General features: G+C 49.7%; 1 protein-coding gene across 1 annotated transcript; it reads right to left on the bottom strand.

The window, feature by feature from the left end:
- Window positions 1–12,847: 12,847 nt before the first annotated feature.
- LOC134352768 (zinc finger protein ZFP2-like) lies at window positions 12,848–15,553 on the bottom strand. The gene has a single exon (XM_063060205.1). The coding sequence runs from the start codon at window positions 15,537–15,539 to the stop codon at window positions 14,457–14,459; it is 1,083 nt and encodes a 360-aa protein (XP_062916275.1). The 5' UTR covers window positions 15,540–15,553; the 3' UTR covers window positions 12,848–14,456.
- Window positions 15,554–21,399: the final 5,846 nt, after the last annotated feature.

The following is a 21,399-nucleotide window of genomic DNA, read 5'->3' as shown; positions in this document are numbered from 1 at the left end:
CTGGGGCTTGAGGCCAAGTTCTCACCGTGAACGAGGTGGCAGCTCCTCGACCATCCGCCAATAATTCAGTAAGTCGATCTTGTGGCATTCCACATTAGCAATGTCCAAAAGGGTCTTGCGATCACAAGGAAAGCAAACAAGATGGTCGCCCACCATTAAACTATACGCCTTCGTCCACTCAGCACGTTGCAGCTCCTTAATTTTCTCCGCAAGCAAACAACTCCCTGATGGGATAGATCTACAGTTCTTAACATTCATCAGGATCTTGCGATCATTAAAAATACACTTAAATATAACAGTGCCACCTCTTGTTGACCCTGTTGAAGCCGCCGTGACCACACACACCGCCATTTTACCGGAAGTATCTACCTCCTATCCAAGTTCCAGAATGTCTGGTTAGCCCCATTGTTACTGCCTGCTCCTGCCCCACCAAACTCATGTCCACATACCTCAACTCCATTTTAAACTCCTCAATTCAGGCTTTTCCTGACCACATCCACGACACTCCACACGTTCTTGATCTCCTCAACAAGTTTCAGATCTGTGGCTCTGATCACCTCATTTTCACCATACACTTCGATCCCCCATCAAGAAGGCCTTAAAGCTCTCCACTTCTTTCTCAGCGACAGACCCAATCAGTTCCCTCCTCCATCTGGCAGAACTGGGCCTCACCTTCTGCAATTTCTCTTTCAGGCCCTCCCACCTTTTCCAAACTCACAGTGTAGCCATTGGCAATCCCTGGGCCCCAGCTATGCCTGCCTTTTCACTGGCTATGTGGAGCAGTCCTATTAAAGCCTTCCCCGGTAATGTTCCCCTCGTCATTCTGCGCCCTATCGACAGCTGTGTGGCTGCTGTTTCCTGCGCCCATGCTCAGCTTGTCAATTTCATCCACTTTGCCTCCAATTTCCACCCTGACAAATTCACTTGGTCCATTTCTGACACCTCTCTCCCCTTTCTCAATCTCTTTGTCTCCATCTCTGGAGACAAACTAGCGATATCTTTTATTAACTGAGTGATTCCCACGGTTATCTTGACCATACCTCTGTCCACCTTGTCTTCTGCAAAAATGCCATTCTCTTTTCTCGGTTCTCAGTTCTATCTGCTCCTAGGATATGGGTTTACTGTCCAGACATGGGAGAAGCCCTCCTTCTTAGAAGAACAGCGTTTCTCTTCCTCTACCATTGATGCTGCCCTCATTAGCATCTCCACCATTCCCTTAATATCTGAACTACCCCGTCTTCCCGCCACCTTAACAGGGATAGAGTTCCTCTTCTCCTCACCTATACACCACGAGCCTCCACACCCAGCACATCATTCTCTGCAACTTGCACCATCTTCAATGAGTTCCTACTGCCAAACTCATCTTTACTACCCCTTCCCCTCATGCTCTCCTTTCTGCACGAATCACTCCCTCTGTGATTCCCTTCTCCACCTGCCCCTCCCTGCTAATCTCCCTCCACAACAAAACCAAAGAGTTGATTATGGACATCAGGAGGAGGAAATTAGAGGTCCACGAACCAGTCCTCCAGATATGTTAGGAGCAAAATGGTTGCAAGGGTGAAAACTGGTCCTCTGGAAGATGGGAATGGCAATCTACGCATGGAGGCAAAAGAGATGGAGGAGATCTTATGAAGGAGACAGACAGAATCTACTGAAGTGAAGTAAAGCAACAGCAAGATCATGGGCCCTTACAGATCACAGGGGAGGAGGTGTCTGCTGTTGAGGCATATTAGGGTGGATAAATCCCCAGGACCTGACATGGTGCTCCCTCAGACCCCCTGGGAGACAAGTGCAGAAATTGCAGGGATCCCAGCAAAGATATTTCAATCATCCTTAGTGACAGGTGGGTTACCTGGAAGATGGCTAAAGTTGTTCTGCTGTTTAAAAAAGGTTCTAAAAGTAAACCAGTAAATTATAGGCTGGTGAGTGTGACATGAGTGAGAGTTATTGGAAGGTATTCGAAGGGACTGGATACTTGAGCATTTGGATAGACATGGACTGATTAGGGATAGTCAGAATAGCTCTATGGATGGTAGGTCATGTCTAGTCAGTTGTGTAGAGTTTTTCGAAGAACTTGCCAAGAAAGTGAATGAAGGCAAGGCAGTGGATGTTGTCCGCATGGACTTTAGCAAAGCCCTTGACAAGGTCCCACATGGGAGGTTGGTCAAGAAGGTTCAGTTGCTCAGCGTTCAAGATGAGGTAGTAACTTAGACATTGGCTTTATGGGAGAAGCCAGAGAGTGGTAGTAGATGGCTGACTCTCTGACCGGTGGTGTGTCACAGGAATTGGTGCCAGATCTGTTGTTGTTTATCATCTATATCAATGACCTGAATGATAATGTGGTGAACTGGATCAGCAGATTTGCAGAGGACACAAGATTGGGCGTGTAGTGGACAGAGAGGAAGACTATCAGAGCTTGCAGCAGGGTCTGGATCAGATGGGAAAAATGGGCTGAGAAACGGCAGATGGAATTTACTGCAGACAAGGGTGAGGTGTTGCTCTTTGGTGGGACCAGCCGGGGAAGGTCTTACACAGTGAATGGTAGGGCACTGAGGAGTGCGGTAGAACAAAGGGATCTGGGAATATGGGTCCATGATTCATTGGAAATGGTCATAAAGAAAGCTCTCAGCCTTTATAAATCAAAGTATTGAGTACAGGAGATGAGATATTATGTTTAAGTTGCATAAGACATTGGTGAGGCCTAACTTGGAGTATTGTGTTCAGTTTTGGTCACCTATCGACAGGGAAGGTGTGAAGAAGAAAGCCCTTAACTCCAAATGGAGTCATCGGGACACCGTCATGACGGCTTTTTTTAAGCAGCCTTTCTTATTTTCACGAGACCGAGTTGCTCAACCCAGCACGGGTGGAAAGCGTGCAAGGGAGCCGTCTGGATTTGAACTCGGGAACCTTCGCTCCAAAGTCCAGCACTGATGCCACTATGCCACCAACTGGCTAAGGGAAGATGTAAATAAGTTGAAAAAGTACTGAGAAAATTTACAAGGATGTTGCCAGGTCTGGAGTTATAGGGAAAGGTTGAATAGATTAGGACATTACTGTATTCCTTAGAACATAGAAGAATGAGGAGTGATTTGATAGAGGTATACAAAATTTTGAGGGGCATAGATTGGGTAAATGTAAGCAGGCTTTCACCACTGAGGTTGGGTGAGCCTACAAGTAGAGGTCATGTGTTAAGGGTGAAAGGTGAAAAGGGTAACAAGGGGTAACTTCTTTCCTCAGAGGGCCGGGAGACTGTAGAACGAGCTGCCAGCACAAGTGGTACATGCAAGCTCGATTTCAATGTTTAAGAGAGGTTTGGATGGGGATAAGGATGGTAGGGGAATGGAGGGCTATGGCCTAGCTGCAGATCTATGGGAGTAAACCGTTTAAATGGTTCAGCAAGGACTAAATAGGCGCAAGGGTCTGTTTATAGATTGTACATTTCTTTGACTCTGTTAGGGCATCAGAGATGGAGAGGGTCAGTAACTTTGAATTCCTTGGCACCTGTACTTCCTTAGAAGTTCACATAGATTTGGCAAGACATCTAAAGCATTGAAAAACTTCTATAGATGCACAGTGCAGAGCATACTGTTAGGCTGCATCACGGCCTGCTATGACAAGAATGGAAAGTTCTACAAAAAGTAATGGCTACAACCCAGTCCATCAAAACCCTCCCCACCATCCAGGACATGGTCTCTTCTCACTGCTGCCATCGGGAAGGAGGGACAGGAGCTTTAGGTCCAACACCGCCAGGTTAGGGAGCAGTTATTACCCTTCAACCATCAGGCTCCTGAACCGGATGGGATAACTTCACTCACCTCAATGCAAACTGATTCGACAATCTGCAGACTCACTTTGAAGGACTCTACCACTCCAGCTCTCAGTGTCAGGAGTCAGAAGTGTGTGAAGTTGCCAGGGAGAAGGTGCTTGGGAAACTGAAAGGTCTGAAAGTAGATAAGTCACCTGGACCAGATGGACTACACCCCAGGGTTCTGAAAGAGGTGGCTGAAGATATTGTGGAGGCTCTAATAATGATCTATCAAGAATTAATAGCTTCTTGCATGGTTCTGGAGAACTGGAAAAGTGTGAAAGTCACTCCACTCTTTAAGAAGGGAGAGAGGCAGAAGAAAGGAAATTATAGGCCAGTCAGTGGTTGGGAAGATGTTGTAATTGATTGTTAAGGATGTAGTTTCAGGGTACGAAGAGGCAGGTGATAAAACAGGCCAAAGTCAGCATGGTTTCCTGAGGGGACAATCTTGCCTGACAAATCTGTTGGAATTATTTGAAGAAATAACAAGTAGGACAGACAAAGGAGAATTGATGGATTTTCAGAAGGCCTTTGACTAGGTGCCACACATTAGGTTGCTTAACAAGTTAAGAGTCCATGGTATTACAGGAAAGATACTAGCATGAATAGATCATTGTCTGATTGGCAGCAGGCAAAGAGTTGGCATAAAGGGAGTCTTTTCTGGTTGGCGCCTCTGACCGGTGGTGTTCAACAGGGCCGGTGTTTGGACCGATTCTTTTTACGTTATATGTCAGTGATTTGGGTGAAGGAATTGATGGCTTTGTGATGAAGTTTGCCAAGGCCACAAGGACAGTGGAGAGGCAGGTGGCATTGAGGAAGTAGAGAGGCTGCAGAAGGACAGACAAATCAGGAGAATGGGCAAAGAAGTGGCAGATGGAATAACACGTCGGGAAGCTCACAGTCATGCACTTTGGTAGAAATAAGTAGTCTATTTTCTAAATGGAGAGAAAATTCAAATATCTGAGATGGAAAGGGACTTGGGAGTCCTTGTGCAGGATTCCCTAAAGGTTAACTTGCAGGTTGAATCAAATGCAATGTTAGCATTCATTTTGAGAGAACTAGAATATAAAAGCAAGGAGATAATGTTGAGGCTTTATAAAGCACTGGTGAGGCTTCAATTGGAGTATTGTGAGCAGTATCTTAGAAAAGATGTGCTGACAGTGGAGAGGGTCCATAGGAGGTTCATGAGAATGATTCTGGGAATGAAAGGGTTACCATATGAGGACCGATTGATGGGCCTGGGCCTGTACTCACTGGAATTCAGAAGAATGAGGGGTGACGTTGAAACTTACGGAATGTTGAAAGAGCTGAATAGAGTGGATGTGGAGAGGATGTTTCCTCTGGTGGGGGAGTCTAGGACCAGAAGGCACAGCCTCAGAATAGAGGGGTGTCCGCTCAAAAGGGAGGTGAGAAGCAATTTCTTTAGCCAGAGAGTGGTGAATCTGTGGAATGTATGGCCATTAGGGACTGTGGAGGCCAAGTCATTGGGTATATTTAAGGCAGAGGTTGATAGATTCATGATTAATCAGGACATGAAGGGATATGGGGAAAGGGCAGGAGATTGGGGCTGAGAGGAAAATTGGATCAGCCATGATGAAATGTGAGAGCAGACCTGATGGGCCGAATGGCCTAATTCTGCTCCTATTCCTTATCGTCTATCTGTGTATTTATTTATTTTGTACTTGTGCTGTTTGTCTTCTTTTACACAGTTGTTTGACACTTTGTGCATAGTTTTTCATTGATAAGAAAGCGCTAATAGTCACTCATACCTGTCAAAACCTGAGTAATGTTAATAAGTTAAATTATTGAAAAATGTCTTAAAATATTAAAATACCGATAGGAATAACGCTCTTTAAAATATCTGACACTAGAGATTCTGCTGGAAATCAGGAGCAACACACACTGCAGGAACTCTTCAAGTCAGGCAGCCTCTTGGTCCAAAGCAGCAACTCTCATTCTCCTCCGCAGATGCTCCGGTGTCTCAAACACCAGCAGATGCTGGGAATCCAAAGCAACACACACACACACAAGGTGCTGGAGGAGGGTCTCGGCCCCAAACGTCCACTGTTCACTCTCTTCCATCCACACTCCCTGGCCGGCTGCATTCCTCCAGCATTTTGTGAGGCCAGTGTGGATCAACTCTGTCACATTGGCGGGTGAGGCAGGCTTGAGGGGCCAAATGGCCCACTCCGTTCTTATTTTCTTCCATTCCAGAAGGTTCGCAAGCCCCTGAAGCAGGTATGGCAGTGGTAGAGGGGAGCAATCTCCCACCACTCGGGACCCAGGCCTCATCAAATGCAATTGTAGATGGTGAAACTCACCCCCCCCCACCCCCAGCCTTCATCGTGCTGGTACTGAGGTAAAGGGTAGTTTGAAGACAAAAACTCCAGAACTCATGACCCCCTGTCCTCCTATGTGTGGTAAATTATGAATCCAGGCCCCTCAGGATGTTGGTAGTGCCAGACCAGCTAACTATCTAACTTTCAGATGTAACTTTTATTAATAAGACCATAAGGCAAAAAGCAGAATTTGGCATTTTGGCCCATCGTCTTTCCCAACATGACATTAACTCAGGTTTTTAAAAAATATTACACAATATAGAAAAATAGAGGGCTATGGGCAACCCTAGGACATTTCTAAAGTACATGTTCGGGACAGCATTGTGGGCCAAAGGGCCTGTATTGTGTTGTAGGTTTTCTATGTTGCTATTTCTGAATAGTCAATGAACCCACGCTTTGCTATTCCTGTTTCTGCACTTTTTTGGTAACTTGTAAATTTTAGGCTTTGTTCTGTACTGCTGCCTCAAAACAAACTTCCTGGCCTACATCAGTGATAATAAACCTGGCTCTGACAGTACAGGCCCTTCGGCCCACAATGTTCTGCTGACCCTTTAACCTACTCCCAGATTCATCTAATCTCCCCTCCATTCTTCTATCATCCATGTTCCTATTTAAGGGCTTCTTAAATGCTCCTCATGCACCTGGCTCTATCACCAGCCCTGGCAGGGGCATTCCAAGCACCCACCACTCTCTGTGTAAGAATAAACAGTGTACCTCTGGCACCCCCCCTCAATACTTTCCCCCAAACATCTTAAAATTATGCCCCCTCATTGCCACCTGGGCAAAGGGTGCCAGCATTCCAATGCCCACTCGGAGTTGCCCTTGACAAGGTGGTGGGGCCCTACTGCAGCTTGTGAGGTGAGTGTGGGTGTCGAATGGAGCCAAGGACAGAGATCCAGGGCTAGGGTATGGCAGCAGTGAAGGAACACCGACATACTTCCAAGCCGGGAGGACGTGTGACTCGGAGGACAAATGCTAAGTGATCTTATTCCCAGTGCTTTTGCTGCCCTTATCCCTCCGGTTGGTAGAGACTGTGGAATTTGGAAAGTGCCGTCTTTGGAACAGTTGGATGGTTGATTATCGGTTTTACTGCCCCTCACTCAGCAGGTAGAGAGGGTCTCAAGTCTTGGGCTTGCTTTGAGCTGATTGAAACCACATTGACATATCTAAAGCCAGACAACTTCCCACTTGAATGTTAAAGATCAGCTTCACCTGACACACTTGCAGTGAAACACCATTTTGTGGTTGATTTGATCAGGATTGTGCTGGGAGCAGCCCACTTGAAACAAACGGCCTGTTTCTCTCCTATGGTGCATTTTGCCTCTCTCACTGTCCGAGATGGTCTGACAGCAGCCCGCAAGGGACAAAGGGACTGTTTCTGTGGGGTGCTGTTTGCCTCTGTCACTGTCTGAGATGTTCTGAGAGCAGCCCCACCACAGCACGGTTACTCATTAACCCTGACCCGAACCCATACATCTTTGGACTGTGGCACCACGCAGCAACCGGAGGTAACAGTGGGAATGTACAAGCTACTTACGGGCCGCGGCGAGACTGAACCCTATCGGTGATCGCTAGTACTGCAAAGCCACACGCTACCGTGTCACCCAGTAACTTTCCTAAGCCACCCGGACTGAATGTGTTTTGTTAACAGTCCTGTATTCGGAAACCCGGAGTGAATGTGTTCGGTTAACGGTTCTGCCGGAAACCCGGAGTGAATGTGTTCGGTTAACGGTTCTGTCGGAAACCCGGAGTGAATGTGTTTGGTTAACCGTTCTGCATCCGGAAACCCGGAGTGAATGTGTTTTGTTAACAGTCCTGTATTCGGAAACCCGGAGTGAATGTGTTTGGTTAACCGTTCTGCATCCGGAAACCCGGAGTGAATGTGTTTTGTTAACAGTCCTGTATTCGGAAACCCGGAGTGAATGTGTTTGGTTAACCGTTCTGTGCCCAGCTTGTGTTTTCAACAAAGAATGTTGCGCTGCTGAGAAAAGTCTCCCAAAAAGTTTATTTTTCAAAATCACCGGGAGCTACGGAGTCACATGGCACAGAAGGCCTTTCAGCCCGTCAATTCTTTCCTGTTCACTACCCACCCATTTACACTCATCTAACACTAAAAAAGTTTAATGCCACTCCCCCCACACTCCTATCGAATCCCAGCCCGGTCTCTACCCGGCCCCCACACACCGTGAGCAATCCGAGGCCACCGGTCAACCTCCCGACCTGCACCGAGACGGAAGGAGGAAGCCCCAGTCCGACCGTGTCTGGCTTTAAACTGACCGAGGCTTCAGACACATTTGGATAGTTCAGGTTAAATTTTGTCAGGCTGAAGTTACATTTTAACTCAATTTAATGCAACCGAGTCAGTCTGAAACATCTTATTTATTTAGAGATACAGCACAGTTACAATCCTTTCGACTCACAACCCCGCGCTGCCCAATTACACCCACGTGACCAATCAGCCGACACAGCTTTGGACTGAGGGAGGGAACGGGAGCAGTCGGAGAGAGCCCACGCGGTAATGAGGCGAATGTCCCAACTCCTTACAGACAGCGACGGGAACTGAAGCCAGGCCTCCCGCGCCATAACACCGTTCCGCTAACCATTACCCTACCGCGCTGTCCCTAAATATCTGCGCCCGACGGGAGGCTCCCCTCTCCGCCCTGTTCGATCACGAAGCACAAAACTAATCCCTGACGGAATAAGGAGAGGGAACAGAGGGGGATTGCTGTCGAAATGCAAGCGCTACTTATCCCTACACGAGGGAGTTTTGCCGTAAAGGTACAGGGAAGTAAAGCAGTCAGATCCCATGGCACCTCGGCGAGCACCCTGGCCTTCTACCTGCTGCCTCTGGGTGGCACAGGCACTCCCTCAGAGCTCCAGCGACCCGGGTGCAAGGTCGACCTCGGGCACCGTCTCCGTGGAGTCTGCACGCTCCTCCCCGCGGACGCGCGGGCTCCCTCTGCCTGTTCCGGTTTACTCCCACTTCCTTGCAGCTTGCTGGGGGGGGGGGACTGCCCCTCATTTGTAGGTGGGTGATTAAATCTGGGGGGTGGGGAAGGAGTGAGAGAGATCAAAATGAATCAGGGCAGGATTATTAGAAGTGGGGAGTCTGTGGTCAGAAGCGATCTGATGGGCCGAAAGGCCCGTTTCTGTAATTTCCTTGCTTTCTGTCTCTAACATTCACACCACTGAACGAACATTTATTTATCATTGAATATACAGGCACAGGACGGGCTGTTCTGCCTATGGTGTCGACCCCTATTAACTGGCTCAATCAACCTAACCCTTCCCTCCTACACAGCCCACAACCCTCTACCGCTTCCTTTCATCCCCATGCCTCTCCGAGTGCGTATTTAATGACCCTAATGTCCGTGCCTCACCCACCAGAGTGATCCACTCGCCCACCACTCCACAAACAGCCCACCTCCGACATCTCACGTAAGCTTCTTAACTGGGCAGGGTGCTCTCTGGTGCCAGTCACTGCCACCCCGGGAGAAAGGTGCCAGCTGTCCACTCTGTCCAGTCTTGTACATCTCTACCAAGTCAGCTGTCGTCCTCCCTCGTTCCAGGGGGAAAATCCCCAGCTTGCTCCCCCTACCCTCGTAAGACACGCTCTCTAACCCAGCATCCTGGTAAATCTCTTCTGCACCCTCTCTACAGCTTCCACATCTTTCCTTCGGATAATGAGGCGGCCAGAATCGAACACAATACTCCGAGAGTTTTACAGGGCTGTAACATTGCAGATCAGGACAATTTTAAAAGCTGATTTTACTTTAAGTATCTACAGTGCTCTACCAGTCTGTTGTCGCCAGTCCAGTCTTCTATGTGGTGGTGTGCTGGGGCAATGGCACCAACACGGGTGATGCCAACAGGCTCAATAAACTGATTAGAAAGGCTGGCTCTGTTCTAGGAGTCAAACTGGAAGCACTGGGGGCTGTGGTAGAACAAAGGGCCCTCCGGAAAATCCCGGCAATTCTGGGCAATGTTTCTCACCCTCTGCATGTCACCTTGGCTGAACAGAGGAGCACTTTTAGTGACAGACTAAGACAACTGCTCTGCCCCAAAGAGCGATATATGAAGTCATTCTTACCCTCGGCCATAACGCTCTACTTTTCTAATATTTGTATAACCGTGCTCTCGTGATGCCTCTGTGACACTGCTTTTCTTTGGGATGAATAAAGTATGTACTTATCTATCTAGAGGGGAGTTATGAGCTGACAGGTTCGTCCCTTGGGCTACTCAGCAACCCACAATGGATTCCCCGTTTTTGTGCTCGTTTCCAGAGCTCAGCTAATGCACGGGAGTGGCTCAGTGAGAAAACACCCAGCAGTTTCATGAGCTGCCCAGCCCGTGCTCTTCCTGACTGAATCACACCTTCAGTATGGTTGCCATCGATACACAGACTTGGTCCCCTGATCCAGCTTGTTCCCCAGCCCTTGACCCCTTCTCTCCCCCTCCCCATCACCTCCCTCTGGCTCCCCACCCCCTTCCCCTTTCTCCCGTGGTTCACTCCCCCCTCCTCTCAGATTCCTCCTTCTTCCGCCCTCGTCCACCTATCACCTCCCAGCTTCTCACTTCATCCCTCTTCCCCCACCCCCCAACCTTTTTAATTCTGATCTCTGCCCCCTTCTTTCCAATCTTGCTGGCAGGTCTCCACTCTTTATTCAAAACATCACCTCCTTATTCCTCCCCCCGGCAACCCCCCACGATGCTGCCTGACCCACCGATTTGGTCTGGTGTTCTCTGTCTGATCCCTATGATCTGTAACCTCTCCTCCCACAAGGCTTATTTAGTGTTGTGGGGGGAGAGGGGAGAGCGAAGGTGGTGAGGTTCCACACAAACATATCGATGCAGTTACAAAGGGGGCAGGGGCGTGACAGCGGCTATGTTTCATCAGGAGTTTGAGGGGATTTGGTACGTCACCAAAGACACCAGTAAATTTCTACAGATATACCGTGGGGAGCGTTCTAACAGGCTGCATCACTGTCTGGTCTGGAGGGGCCACTGCATTGAATTGGAAAAAGCTGCAGACAGTTGCAAATTCCGCCAGCTCCCCTGTCCCCCTTCTTCAGTTCCCCACCCTGGCCCCTTACCTCTGGTCCACTGCACAGGGTCAGAAGAGGCCGCACAGGGCTGTCGACTGAGCCAGACCCACCTGGGGCACGGGCCTCTCCACCACTGAGAGCATTTTCCAAAGGGCAGCATCCGCCGTCGCAGACCCTCAGCATCTGGGGCTTACCCTCTTCACGTTAGCACCATCAGGAGACTGACGAACCCCACTCAGTGACTCAGTAACAGCTTCCTCCCTTCTGCCAGGAGACTTCCAAACAGTCATCCAGCCAACGGACACGGCCTCACTCGCGTGATTTATCGGAACAGTCGTTTCAGTACCCTGCCGCCACAAAACTCAGCAATAATAAACCCGATTCTGGTCAGGGAGAAGTTTCTCCGGCCCCCTACGGCCCTAAACCCGATTCTGGTTCGGGAGAAGTTTCTCATGCCCCCTACGGCCCTAAACCCGATTCTGGTCAGTGAGAAGTTTCTCCGGCCCCCTACGGCTCTAAACCCGATTCTGGTCAGTGAGAAGTTTCTCATGCCCCCTGTGGCTCTAAACCCGATTCTGGTTCAGGAGAAGTTTCTGATGCCCCCTACGGCCCTAAACCCGATTCTGGTCAGGGAGAAGTTTCTCATGCCCCCTACGGCCCTAAACCCGATTCTGGTCAGGGAGAAGTTTCTCATGCCCCCTACGGCCCTAAACCCGATTCTGGTTCAGGAGAAGTTTCTCCGGCCCCCTACGGCCCTAAACCCGATTCTGGTCAGGGAGAAGTTTCTCCGGCCCCCTACTGCCCTAAACCCGATTCTGGTCAGGGAGAAGTTTCTCATGCCCCCTAAGGCCCTAAACCCGATTCTGGTCAGGGAGAAGTTTCTCATGCCCCCTACGGCTCTAAACCCAATTCTGGTCAGGGAGAAGTTTCTCATGCCCCCTACGGCCCTAAACCCAATTCTGGTCAGGGAGAAGTTTCTCATGCCCCCTACGGCCCTAAACCCAACTCTGGTCAGGGAGAAGTTTCTCATGCCCCCTACGGCTCTAAACCCAATTCTGGTCAGGGAGAAGTTTCTCATGCCCCCTATGGCCCTAAACCCGATTCTGGTCAGGGAGAAGTTTCTCATGCCCCCTACGGCCCTAAACCCGATTCTGGTCAGGGAGAAGTTTCTCATGCCCCCTACGGCCCTAAATCCGATTCTGGTTCGGGAGAAGTTTCTCATGCCCCCTACGGCCCTAAACCCAATTCTGGTTCGGGAGAAGTTTCTCATGCCCCCTACGGCCCTAAACCCGATTCTGGTCAGGGAGAAGTTTCTCACACCCCCTACGGCCCTAAACCCAATTCTGGTTCGGGAGAAGTTTCTCATGCCCCCTGTGGCTCTAAACCCAATTCTGGTCAGGGAGAAGTTTCTCATGCCCCCTGTGGCTCTATTTAAAACAGATAGCTTTAGTTTATATTCAAGGGAACACAGAGTGGAGTAAGTGGCCAGTTGGCCTTGCTGACTCTTTACAAGACTACGCTACACAAAACGACTCTTACACAGTATTTACACAGAGCCCTTTGGCTCACTGGCTCCCCGAGGGCCTCCTCCCCTACCCCCCCCCCACCCCCCACCCCAGTACCGATCAATCCCGCTCCCCCTGACGTGGACCATTCCCTGCAGGTCCCACACCCTCCCCATCTCTGGGGATGCCGGACCCTCCCTGCTCCCCCCCACTAACAGACCGCCGCTCACCCCGCTCTCCGTGGCACCTCGCTGCGCACGCACCCTGGGGTGAAGGAGCCAGCGCGGCGGACGCTGGCGGTCGGCGTTCAATTCCGGCACCGCCTGTAGGGGTCTGTACGCGGGTGGGTTTCCTCCCACAGTGCAACGACGCAGGAGTTCGCGGGTTAACTGGTCGTTGTGTACAGCCCTGTGATTAGGCTGGGGTTACATCGGAGGGCCCGTTTAGCACCGTCTCTCGAAATAAAACTAATAAATTAGAAATGTAACCGGCTGCTCTATTTCACACGTTACAGCAATGACCAGAATACAACGGCCCTACAGCCCTGCGGGAAGGTGGCCAGTGCTACATCAACGCACGTTGTCCTTTCTTTCCCGGGAGGGGCCGTGATTCAGCGTTCCCTCCCTTTCTCCCGCCGCCTCCCCATCACCCTCGATGCCCCTGGTGGTGGCACCGAGGACAAGTGGGCGGAGGTTTAAGGTGAGGGTGGGGGGGGGAGGAGTTTTGCAAGGGGAATTGAGGGGGAAGAGTGGCTGATAACTACGACTCGCTGACGCAGGAGGAGGTGGTAGCGAGGGGCAGGGCATGAGCGGGATCAGTGTAGGTGGGGGAAAAAGGTTAGCATTAACACATTGGGCCGAAGGGCCTGTCACAGTACCCACTGGGTCTCAGGACTTAAGAGAAAACTTCCAACAAGAAGTGGAGGTGAACACGAACGATATATTGAGGTAAACGCATCTAAGACAGGACAGGAAGAATACACGAGCCAGGGAGCAGTCACCTGGCTTTGTACAGCTACAGACTACACAGAATAGGATTTGTCAGGTCCCTCCCGGTGATCACAGCCAGGGCAGGGCGTGGTGGGGATAAACTCCCACCGCGTATTGGATGCTCTCAATGGTGTGTGAGTCTCTGACAGCCAAGTCCAGCTCCCGGCCTTCGGGTCTGAGTTCCATCGACAGGAGGGGCAAAGGTGGGTGAGTGGCACCTTAAAACCAGTCACTTCGGGGGGGGGGTGCTCGTCAGCCGTGGTTGGCAGCTCACCGAGGAGGGGGAAAACTCTGATCTCTGATCTCACACCCCCGCTGCCTTGCGGCCTACCCACTTACGGTACGGGGAGGGCTTCAGGAGTAAACCCCAGGGGGGAAACCCGGAGTGGAGCCCCTGAAGCAGTTCCATGTTGAGTTCAACGCTGACTGGCAATTCCTGCCACGCTGCTGGTGCCAAACCGTATCAGTCTCTGCCATTCCTTTGGATTCACCAGCTGCGTGGGGGGGTGGGCTGGTTGCCCGGGTAACCGCTTGCTCTCCGTATCATATCAACTACAACACAACATTTACCAACGGAGGGCTCTCAATATTTGTCGGAGGAGTTCGTGACTTGAGTGAACAACACTGTCAATCCAGAATGCTGTGTTCTAGCCCAGTTACGGGGTGAACATCAGCAGAATCCGGTCCCAACTGAACCCAGGGACCGCAACAAGCCACTGAATCCAGTTCTTTCCACCCCGCCGTCAGGTTGAAATATTCCGCACCCAGCTTCCTTAACGCTGGTGCCGCAGCAGGTTGGATGAGTGAGTGAACCCTTTCCCACAGTCGGAGCAGGTGAACGGCTTCTCCCCGGTGTGGATCCGCTGGTGGATCTCCAGGTTGAAGGAGCGAATGAAGCCCTTCCCGCACTCGGAGCAGATGAAGGGCCTCTCGCCGGTGTGAATCCGCTGGTGCCTCAGCAAGGTCGAGGACTCGGTGAAGCCCTTCCCGCACTCTAAGCAGGTATAGGGCCTCTCTCCAGTGTGAATCCGCCGGTGTCTCAGCAGGGTTGACAGCTCTGTGAACCCCTTCAGGCACTCCAAGCAGGTGAAGGGCCTCTCCCCGGTGTGAATCCGCTGGTGGGTCATCAGGTGAACGGCCTGGATGAAGCCCTTCCCGCACTCGGCGCAGGTGAACGGCTTCTCGAGGGTGTGGACCCGCTGGTGGATCATCAGGTGCGTGGACTGGGTGAAGCCCTCCCCGCACTGGGAGCAGATGAACGGCCGCTCCCCGGTGTGGACTCGCTGGTGTCTCTGCAGGTTGGACGACCGGATGAAGCCCTTCCCGCACTCGGAGCAGCTGAACGGCCTCTCGCCCGTGTGGATCCGCTGGTGGGTCAGCAGGTTGGACGACCAAATGAAGCCCTTCCCGCACTCGGAGCAGATGAAGGGCCTCTCGCCGGTGTGAATCCGCTGGTGCCTCAGCAAGGTCGAGGACTCGGTGAAGCCCTTCCCGCACTCCGAGCAGGTGAAGGGCCTCTCCCCCGAGTGCATCCGCTGGTGGGTCACCAGGTGAACGGCCTGCGTGAAGCCCTTCCCGCACTCGGCGCAGGTGAAGGGCTTCTCCCCGGTGTGGACCCGCTGGTGGATCATCAGGTGCGTGGACTGGGTGAAGCCCTCCCCGCACTGGGAGCAGGTGAACGGCCGCTCCCCGGTGTGGATTCGCCGGTGTCTCTGCAGGTTGGAAGAATCAATGAACCCCTTACCACAGTGAGGGCAGGTGAACGGCCTCTCCCCGGTGTGTGTCCGATGGTGTTTGGTCAGGTCGCTGGATCGTTTGAACTGCTTCCCGCAGTCCGAGCAATTGAAGGGGTTCATTGCTGCGGAGGGAGGGGAGTGAGAACAAAGAGGGGGCGAAATCAGTGTCTTCCTTCCCGGTCACACAGCGACTGGAGGTCCCTCTCCGGCCCGGCGCAGGCTCCGGAAGCTCGGCGGGTCGCAGCTGAGCCCCAGGTCGCAGATTAAATCGATCCCGAGGCCGGGTCCCGGGTCCCGGGTCCCGGGTCCGAGGAGCAGCCTCCGGCTGGGTAAGGCTGGGCACGATCTCCTCCCCCGGATGCCCACGGGCCGCCGCCGCCGCTCTGGGACAAGCCCGGTTCCCCAGCCCTTCCTTTCCGCTCGGCGCGCTGCGCTGCGCTCCGCTCCGCACCCGGAAGTCAGCGCCATATCCTCATCGTCTGCGCATGCGTACCGGCGGTGTCTGTGCTGAACGGAGCGATTTCTCAGCCGCAGGGCAGTTTGGGTATAAATGTGGCCATTAATTAGCCCGAGGCCGCTGTCTCTGCGAAAGACAAATTCGCATAAATTAGAAAATGAAAATAAAAATGCAAAGATTCAGCAGGTTAATTGCATCTGTATCAGATAGCACAGATTTAACTTTTTATATCTACTGCAGAGTGTGGAAAAGTTAAAAATAAACAGGTGTTATGTCAGATCACACGGCAGGTGGGAGAATAGAACGCATCGAGACCAAGACGGACCCAATGGGGAAGTCATCTGAAAGAGAAAGGGAAATGTTTGATAATTGGGGCCGGTTATTCTGAAGAAGATGTTGTTGGAGACAGATGAATGAAAGAAGGGAGGATTATTTGTGGTGAAACCATACCGAGCGACACACGTGACAACAAAGCTTCGCTCACAGATGAGCTCAATGCCTTTTTGTGCTCGCCTGAACGTCAAAACACGGGGGCACCTTCACGAATATTCAGTGCCCCCCGTGGCCCCGCGCTTTCAGCCTCTGACGCCGACGTGAGAGCATCCTTCAGGAGGGAGAACCCACGGAAGTGTTCACTCATATCCTTAACCTCTCGCTTCTATAGTCTGAGGTACCCACCTGCTCCAAACAGGTTAAGTTCTACCCGTGCCTAAGAAGAACGTGGTCCTATTGTCCAGTAGCACTTACATCCACTGTGATCAAGTGCTTTGAGAGGTTGGCGCTGAAACATCAAACTCTGCCCCGGAAGTAACTTGGATCCACTCTATTTTGCCTACTGGGGCAAGGGGTCAACCTGCAAATGCTACTTCATTGGCTCTTCAGTCAATTCTAGAACACCTCGACAGGAGGATACATACATCAGGATGCTCTTTATTGACTACGGCTCAGCGTTCTATACCATCATCCCCTCAAAGCTAATCAAAAAGCTTTAAGATCATGGCCTGTCACGTACCCCGTGACAGGAATAAAGAAACCAGCAGAAATAGAAGCCACTTTGGAGTCTCGTATTGCTATAAACTACTAATATTTATTAATAACTACGCAATACAGTAAATATAAATGTAAATAAATCAAACAGGTTAGCAATGATTATATATAAACGTAAGTGTGGAATATATGCATGACCAGTGGATGTGGTATATTTGGATCTTCAAAAGGCTTTTGACGAGGGCCCACACAGGAGATTAGTGTGCAAACTTAAAGCACACGGTATTGGGGGTAAGGTATTGATGTGGATAGAGAATTGGTTGGCAGACAGGAAGCAAAGAGTGGGAATAAACGGGACCTTTTCAGAATGGCAGGCAGTGACTAGTGGGGTACCGCAAGGCTCAGTGCTGGGACCCCAGTTGTTTACAATATATATTAATGACTTAGATGAGGGAATTAAACGCAGCATCTCCAAGTTTGCGGATGACACGAAGCTGGGCGGCAGTGTTAGCTGTGAGGAGGATGCTAAGAGGATGCAGGGTGACTTGGATAGGTTAGGTGAGTGGGCAAATTCATGGCAGATGCAATTTAATGTGGATAAATGTGAGTTTATCCACTTTGGTGGCAAAAACAGGAAAACAAAAGGGGAGGTGTAACGAGACCTGGGTGTCATTATACACCAGTCATTGAAAGTGGGCATGCAGGTACAGCAGGCGGTGAAAAAGGCAAATGGTATGCTGGTATTCATAGCAAGAGGATTCGAGTACAGGAGCAGGGAGGTACTACTGCAGTTGTACAAGGCCTTGGTGAGACCACACCTGGAGTATTATGTGCAGTTTTGGTCCCCTAATCTGAGGAAAGACATTCCTGCCATAGAGGGAGTACAAAGAAGGTTCACCAGATTGATTCCTGGGATGGCAGGACTTTCATATGATGAAAGACTGGATCGACTAGGCTTATACTTGCTGGAACTTAGAAGACTGAGGGGGGAGCTTATTGAAACGTATAAAATCCTAAAGGGATTGGACAGGCTAGATGCAGGAAGATTGCTCCCGATGTTGGGGAAGTCCAGAATGAGGGGTCACAGTTTGAGGATAAAGGCGAAGCCTTTTAGGACCAAGATTAGGAAAAACTTCTTCACACAGAGAGTGGTGAATCTGTGGAATTCTCTGCCACAGGAAACAGTTGAGGCCAGTTCATTGGCTATATTTAAGAGGGAGTTAGATATGGCCCTTGTGGCTAAAGGGATAGGGGTATGGAGGGAAGGCTGGTACAGGGTTCTGAGTTGGATGATCAGCCATGATCATACTGAATGGTGGTGCAGGCTCGAAGGGCTGAATGGCCTACTCCTGCACCTATTTTCTATGTTTCTATGTTTCTATGAAAACCAAACTTCTTTAAGTCTAGGGGTAAAAAGATACAGTCTTACGATGATGAGTAAAGTTCAGTTCAGTTCAGTTGGTGGTATTGAGTTGAGTAGTGATGAAGAGAGAGAGAGAGAGTTGAGTCTTCAGGTGAGCTGACGCCGACGATCTTCTCGTTGTCCTCTGAAATCCTTTACAAGTCACCGACCGTGAATTTAACCAAGGGGACCGGTTTTCCTGTGTTGCAGCTATCACCCAGGCGAGGGTGGACACATAGACAACTCCCCACCAGTCAACCCCTTCTTCACCGATGGAATAGCAATTTGGATCAATCCGCCTGATTGATCCTCCAAATCCCGCTTTCTCTGCGGGCACAACAATGCTCCTTCAGTGTCCAGATCATGTGTCCTGAGGTCTGTATCATCTGACCTCCCATTTATTTCACCAGGCTGAGCATCACCTGTCATTCAAAGAGTCCCTCCTTCCTTTGTCTGTAAAGGAAATACACAAGCAGGCAAGAAGTCCTTGAAGAAATATCAACAACCTGCTGAAAATCATAACATCGAGTCTCCATTAAATAACACCGCCTTCGGTCACCATAGCAACCTACGAGCTGCTTGGTGCTGTCTCCAGCTCCAATCTCAGTAAAAATCCAAAGTTACTTCCAATGCCTTAAAGTGACAGTCCAACTGTTAATCTTCGTCTCTCTCTCTCTTTTCAAAAGCAATATATCGGTGGTAAATAACTGTCTCTCTCTCCTTTCCAAACAAACCATCAATGATAAATGTCTCTCTCAGTCTCTCTTCAAACAGTTAATAGGGGCACTCCTGGATCCCCTCACAGGCCTCAGTACCTCCTTGTGCAATTGGATCCTCCATTTCCCACTTGCAGACCCCAGTCAATTCGGATTGTCAACTACATCTTCTCCACAATCTTCATCAGTACAGGCACACCACAAGGCTGTTGACTTAGCCCCCCACCCCCCGGCTCTACCCGTTTTACATTGTGACCTCGAGGCGAATCACTGCTCCAATGCCGCATTTAAATGTGCTGATGACACCAAATCTGGGAGGGAGATTGAAGATCTGGCTGAGTGGTGCCAGATTCTCACTCAATGTCAGGAAGACCGGCGGTCCGTGAGCCTCTCCTCGTTGGAGGGTCAGCAGCTTTCGATTCCTCAGTGCTATCATTTCAGAGGATCTGTCCTGGGTCCAGTGCGTAAGTGGCACGATAAAGAAGGCATGGCCGTGCTTCCACTTTCTTAGAAGTTTGCAAGTATTCAGCATGTCATCTAAAACATTGAGAAACTTCTATAGATGTGTGGTGGAGAATATATTGACTGCATTATGCCCTTGAAATGAAAAGCCCACAAATAGTAGCAGATACGGCCCAGTTCCTCCCAGTAAATCCCTCCCCATCACTGGGCACACATACAAGGTCTGCTGTCGCAAGAAAGCAGCGTCCCTCATCAATGACCCAGACCATGCTCTCTTCTCGCTGCTGCCATTGGGAAGAAGGTACAGGAGCCTCAGGACTCACATCACCAGGTTCAGGAACAGTTATTATCTCTAAACTATCAGGCCCTGGAACCAAAAGGGATAACTTCACTCAACATCACTTGCCCCATCAGTGAACTGTTCCCACAACCCATGGACTTGCTTTCAAGGACTCTTCACCTCATGTTCTTGATATTTATTATTACTGCATAGTCAAGCTCACTAGTTTCTCAGTTGCCAGGAACTTCTCGACTATTCTTGTGGTGTTTAGTATAGCAGACATCCCACCCTGCAAAACCTCATTTCAGGGAGGTAGCACCCCCGCGTCCCCCAACCCCACATCACCACCACCGCCCCCCGCCCCCCCTCGTCGACCTCCAAGGACGTATGTAATACATTGTTTAGAGATTTTGTCTAATCTGTAAACCAAGTTAGGTATATGCAGAAAAAGTGACATTAAAATATGTACTACATTATATTATCATGTTTATTCTATTACAACTTTAAGCAAGTCTACAGGGAGTTTGGCCTCATCACGTAGGATATCAATAGTGTAGCTCCTTGGTAGCTAGCCAGCTAGTTTAAATAATGTTAGCTACACTAATGAATGAATGACACCTGTTAAACTCACCTCAACATGTCTTTTACATTTTAACCCACCTTGGGCAATAGAAAAGTCACTGTTGCAAACAATGCAGCAAGCAACACTGTCATTATTTTTGAGGTCGACTGTAAAGCCCGCCCACAGAGAAAACTGATAGGTCTACTTAGCACGAAGAGAGACCAATCAGGATGCTCCCTCCCGCTCTCCCTCTCCCTCTCAAAAAAATCAACTTCCGGGATATATAATTTGCGGGCATCAGCGAGCCGCTATCAGTATACGAGAGACTCCCAGAACTTCCGGAAGAGGTGGGATGTCTGGTATTGTGGATTTTGTGGATTTCTGGAGATTTACCTTAATATTGATGGGTTGGCTTCATTGTTCAATCGAATTGTTTAGTTATTTTTGGATAATAACAGTTGCAGATATTACTATTGGGACAATGTATACGCTGTTCATGTTCCATAATCTTTCATTTTCCTCTTTTAAATCAGCATATTTCTGGTGTTTTTCACAGTGATTTCTGTATGTTATGTGTGTTTGGAATGGCTGTATCTATTAAGTTGTTCTTGCTTGTTTATCCTGTAATATTATATATGGACAGTTATTAGAGATTGTCCTATCTGTACAATGGATCAGTTGTAATATAATTTGTGGGACTCTATCCCTAAATCTGGATCAGGCTTGTATTTATAGTAAGGTATGGTGTCTTTTATGGATTTGCATATTAAAACAAGGTTTTGGTGAATGATGTTTGCCTGTGTAAGTAATCAGATTGAGTTAAACTGCTGCAGGATCCTATAATGTGCTGGATTGTTTCTAGTTTCTCTTGGCATTTCCTGCATTTATCAACTTGAATTTGTTGGCCGTTTGTGATGTATTTTTGATTTTTCTTTTGTTAACCACCACCTGGTCCTGTACTGTCACGAGGAACCCCTCTGTTTCTCTGAAGACCTCTCCAACTCTGAGCCAGGCGTTCAATGCTTCCTTATCGACATCTGGTCTGCTCCAGTGGTGGGATGTCTTCCACAGGGAGTCATGCTCTTCCATTGGTTAACTTTTCTTCCATCATGAT

This window comes from Mobula hypostoma, chromosome 10, assembly GCF_963921235.1.
Source record: "Mobula hypostoma chromosome 10, sMobHyp1.1, whole genome shotgun sequence".
Classification (NCBI taxonomy): domain Eukaryota; kingdom Metazoa; phylum Chordata; class Chondrichthyes; order Myliobatiformes; family Myliobatidae; genus Mobula; species Mobula hypostoma.
The sequence above is the reverse complement of the archived record's forward strand: the minus strand, read 5'-3'. Positions and strand labels throughout refer to the sequence as shown.

What these genes read in the sequence shown, in the direction of transcription:
- LOC134352768 (XM_063060205.1), bottom strand. Translation starts at nt 15,539, where the DNA reads ATGAACCCCTTCAATTGCTCGGACTGCGGGAAGCAGTTCAAACGATCC.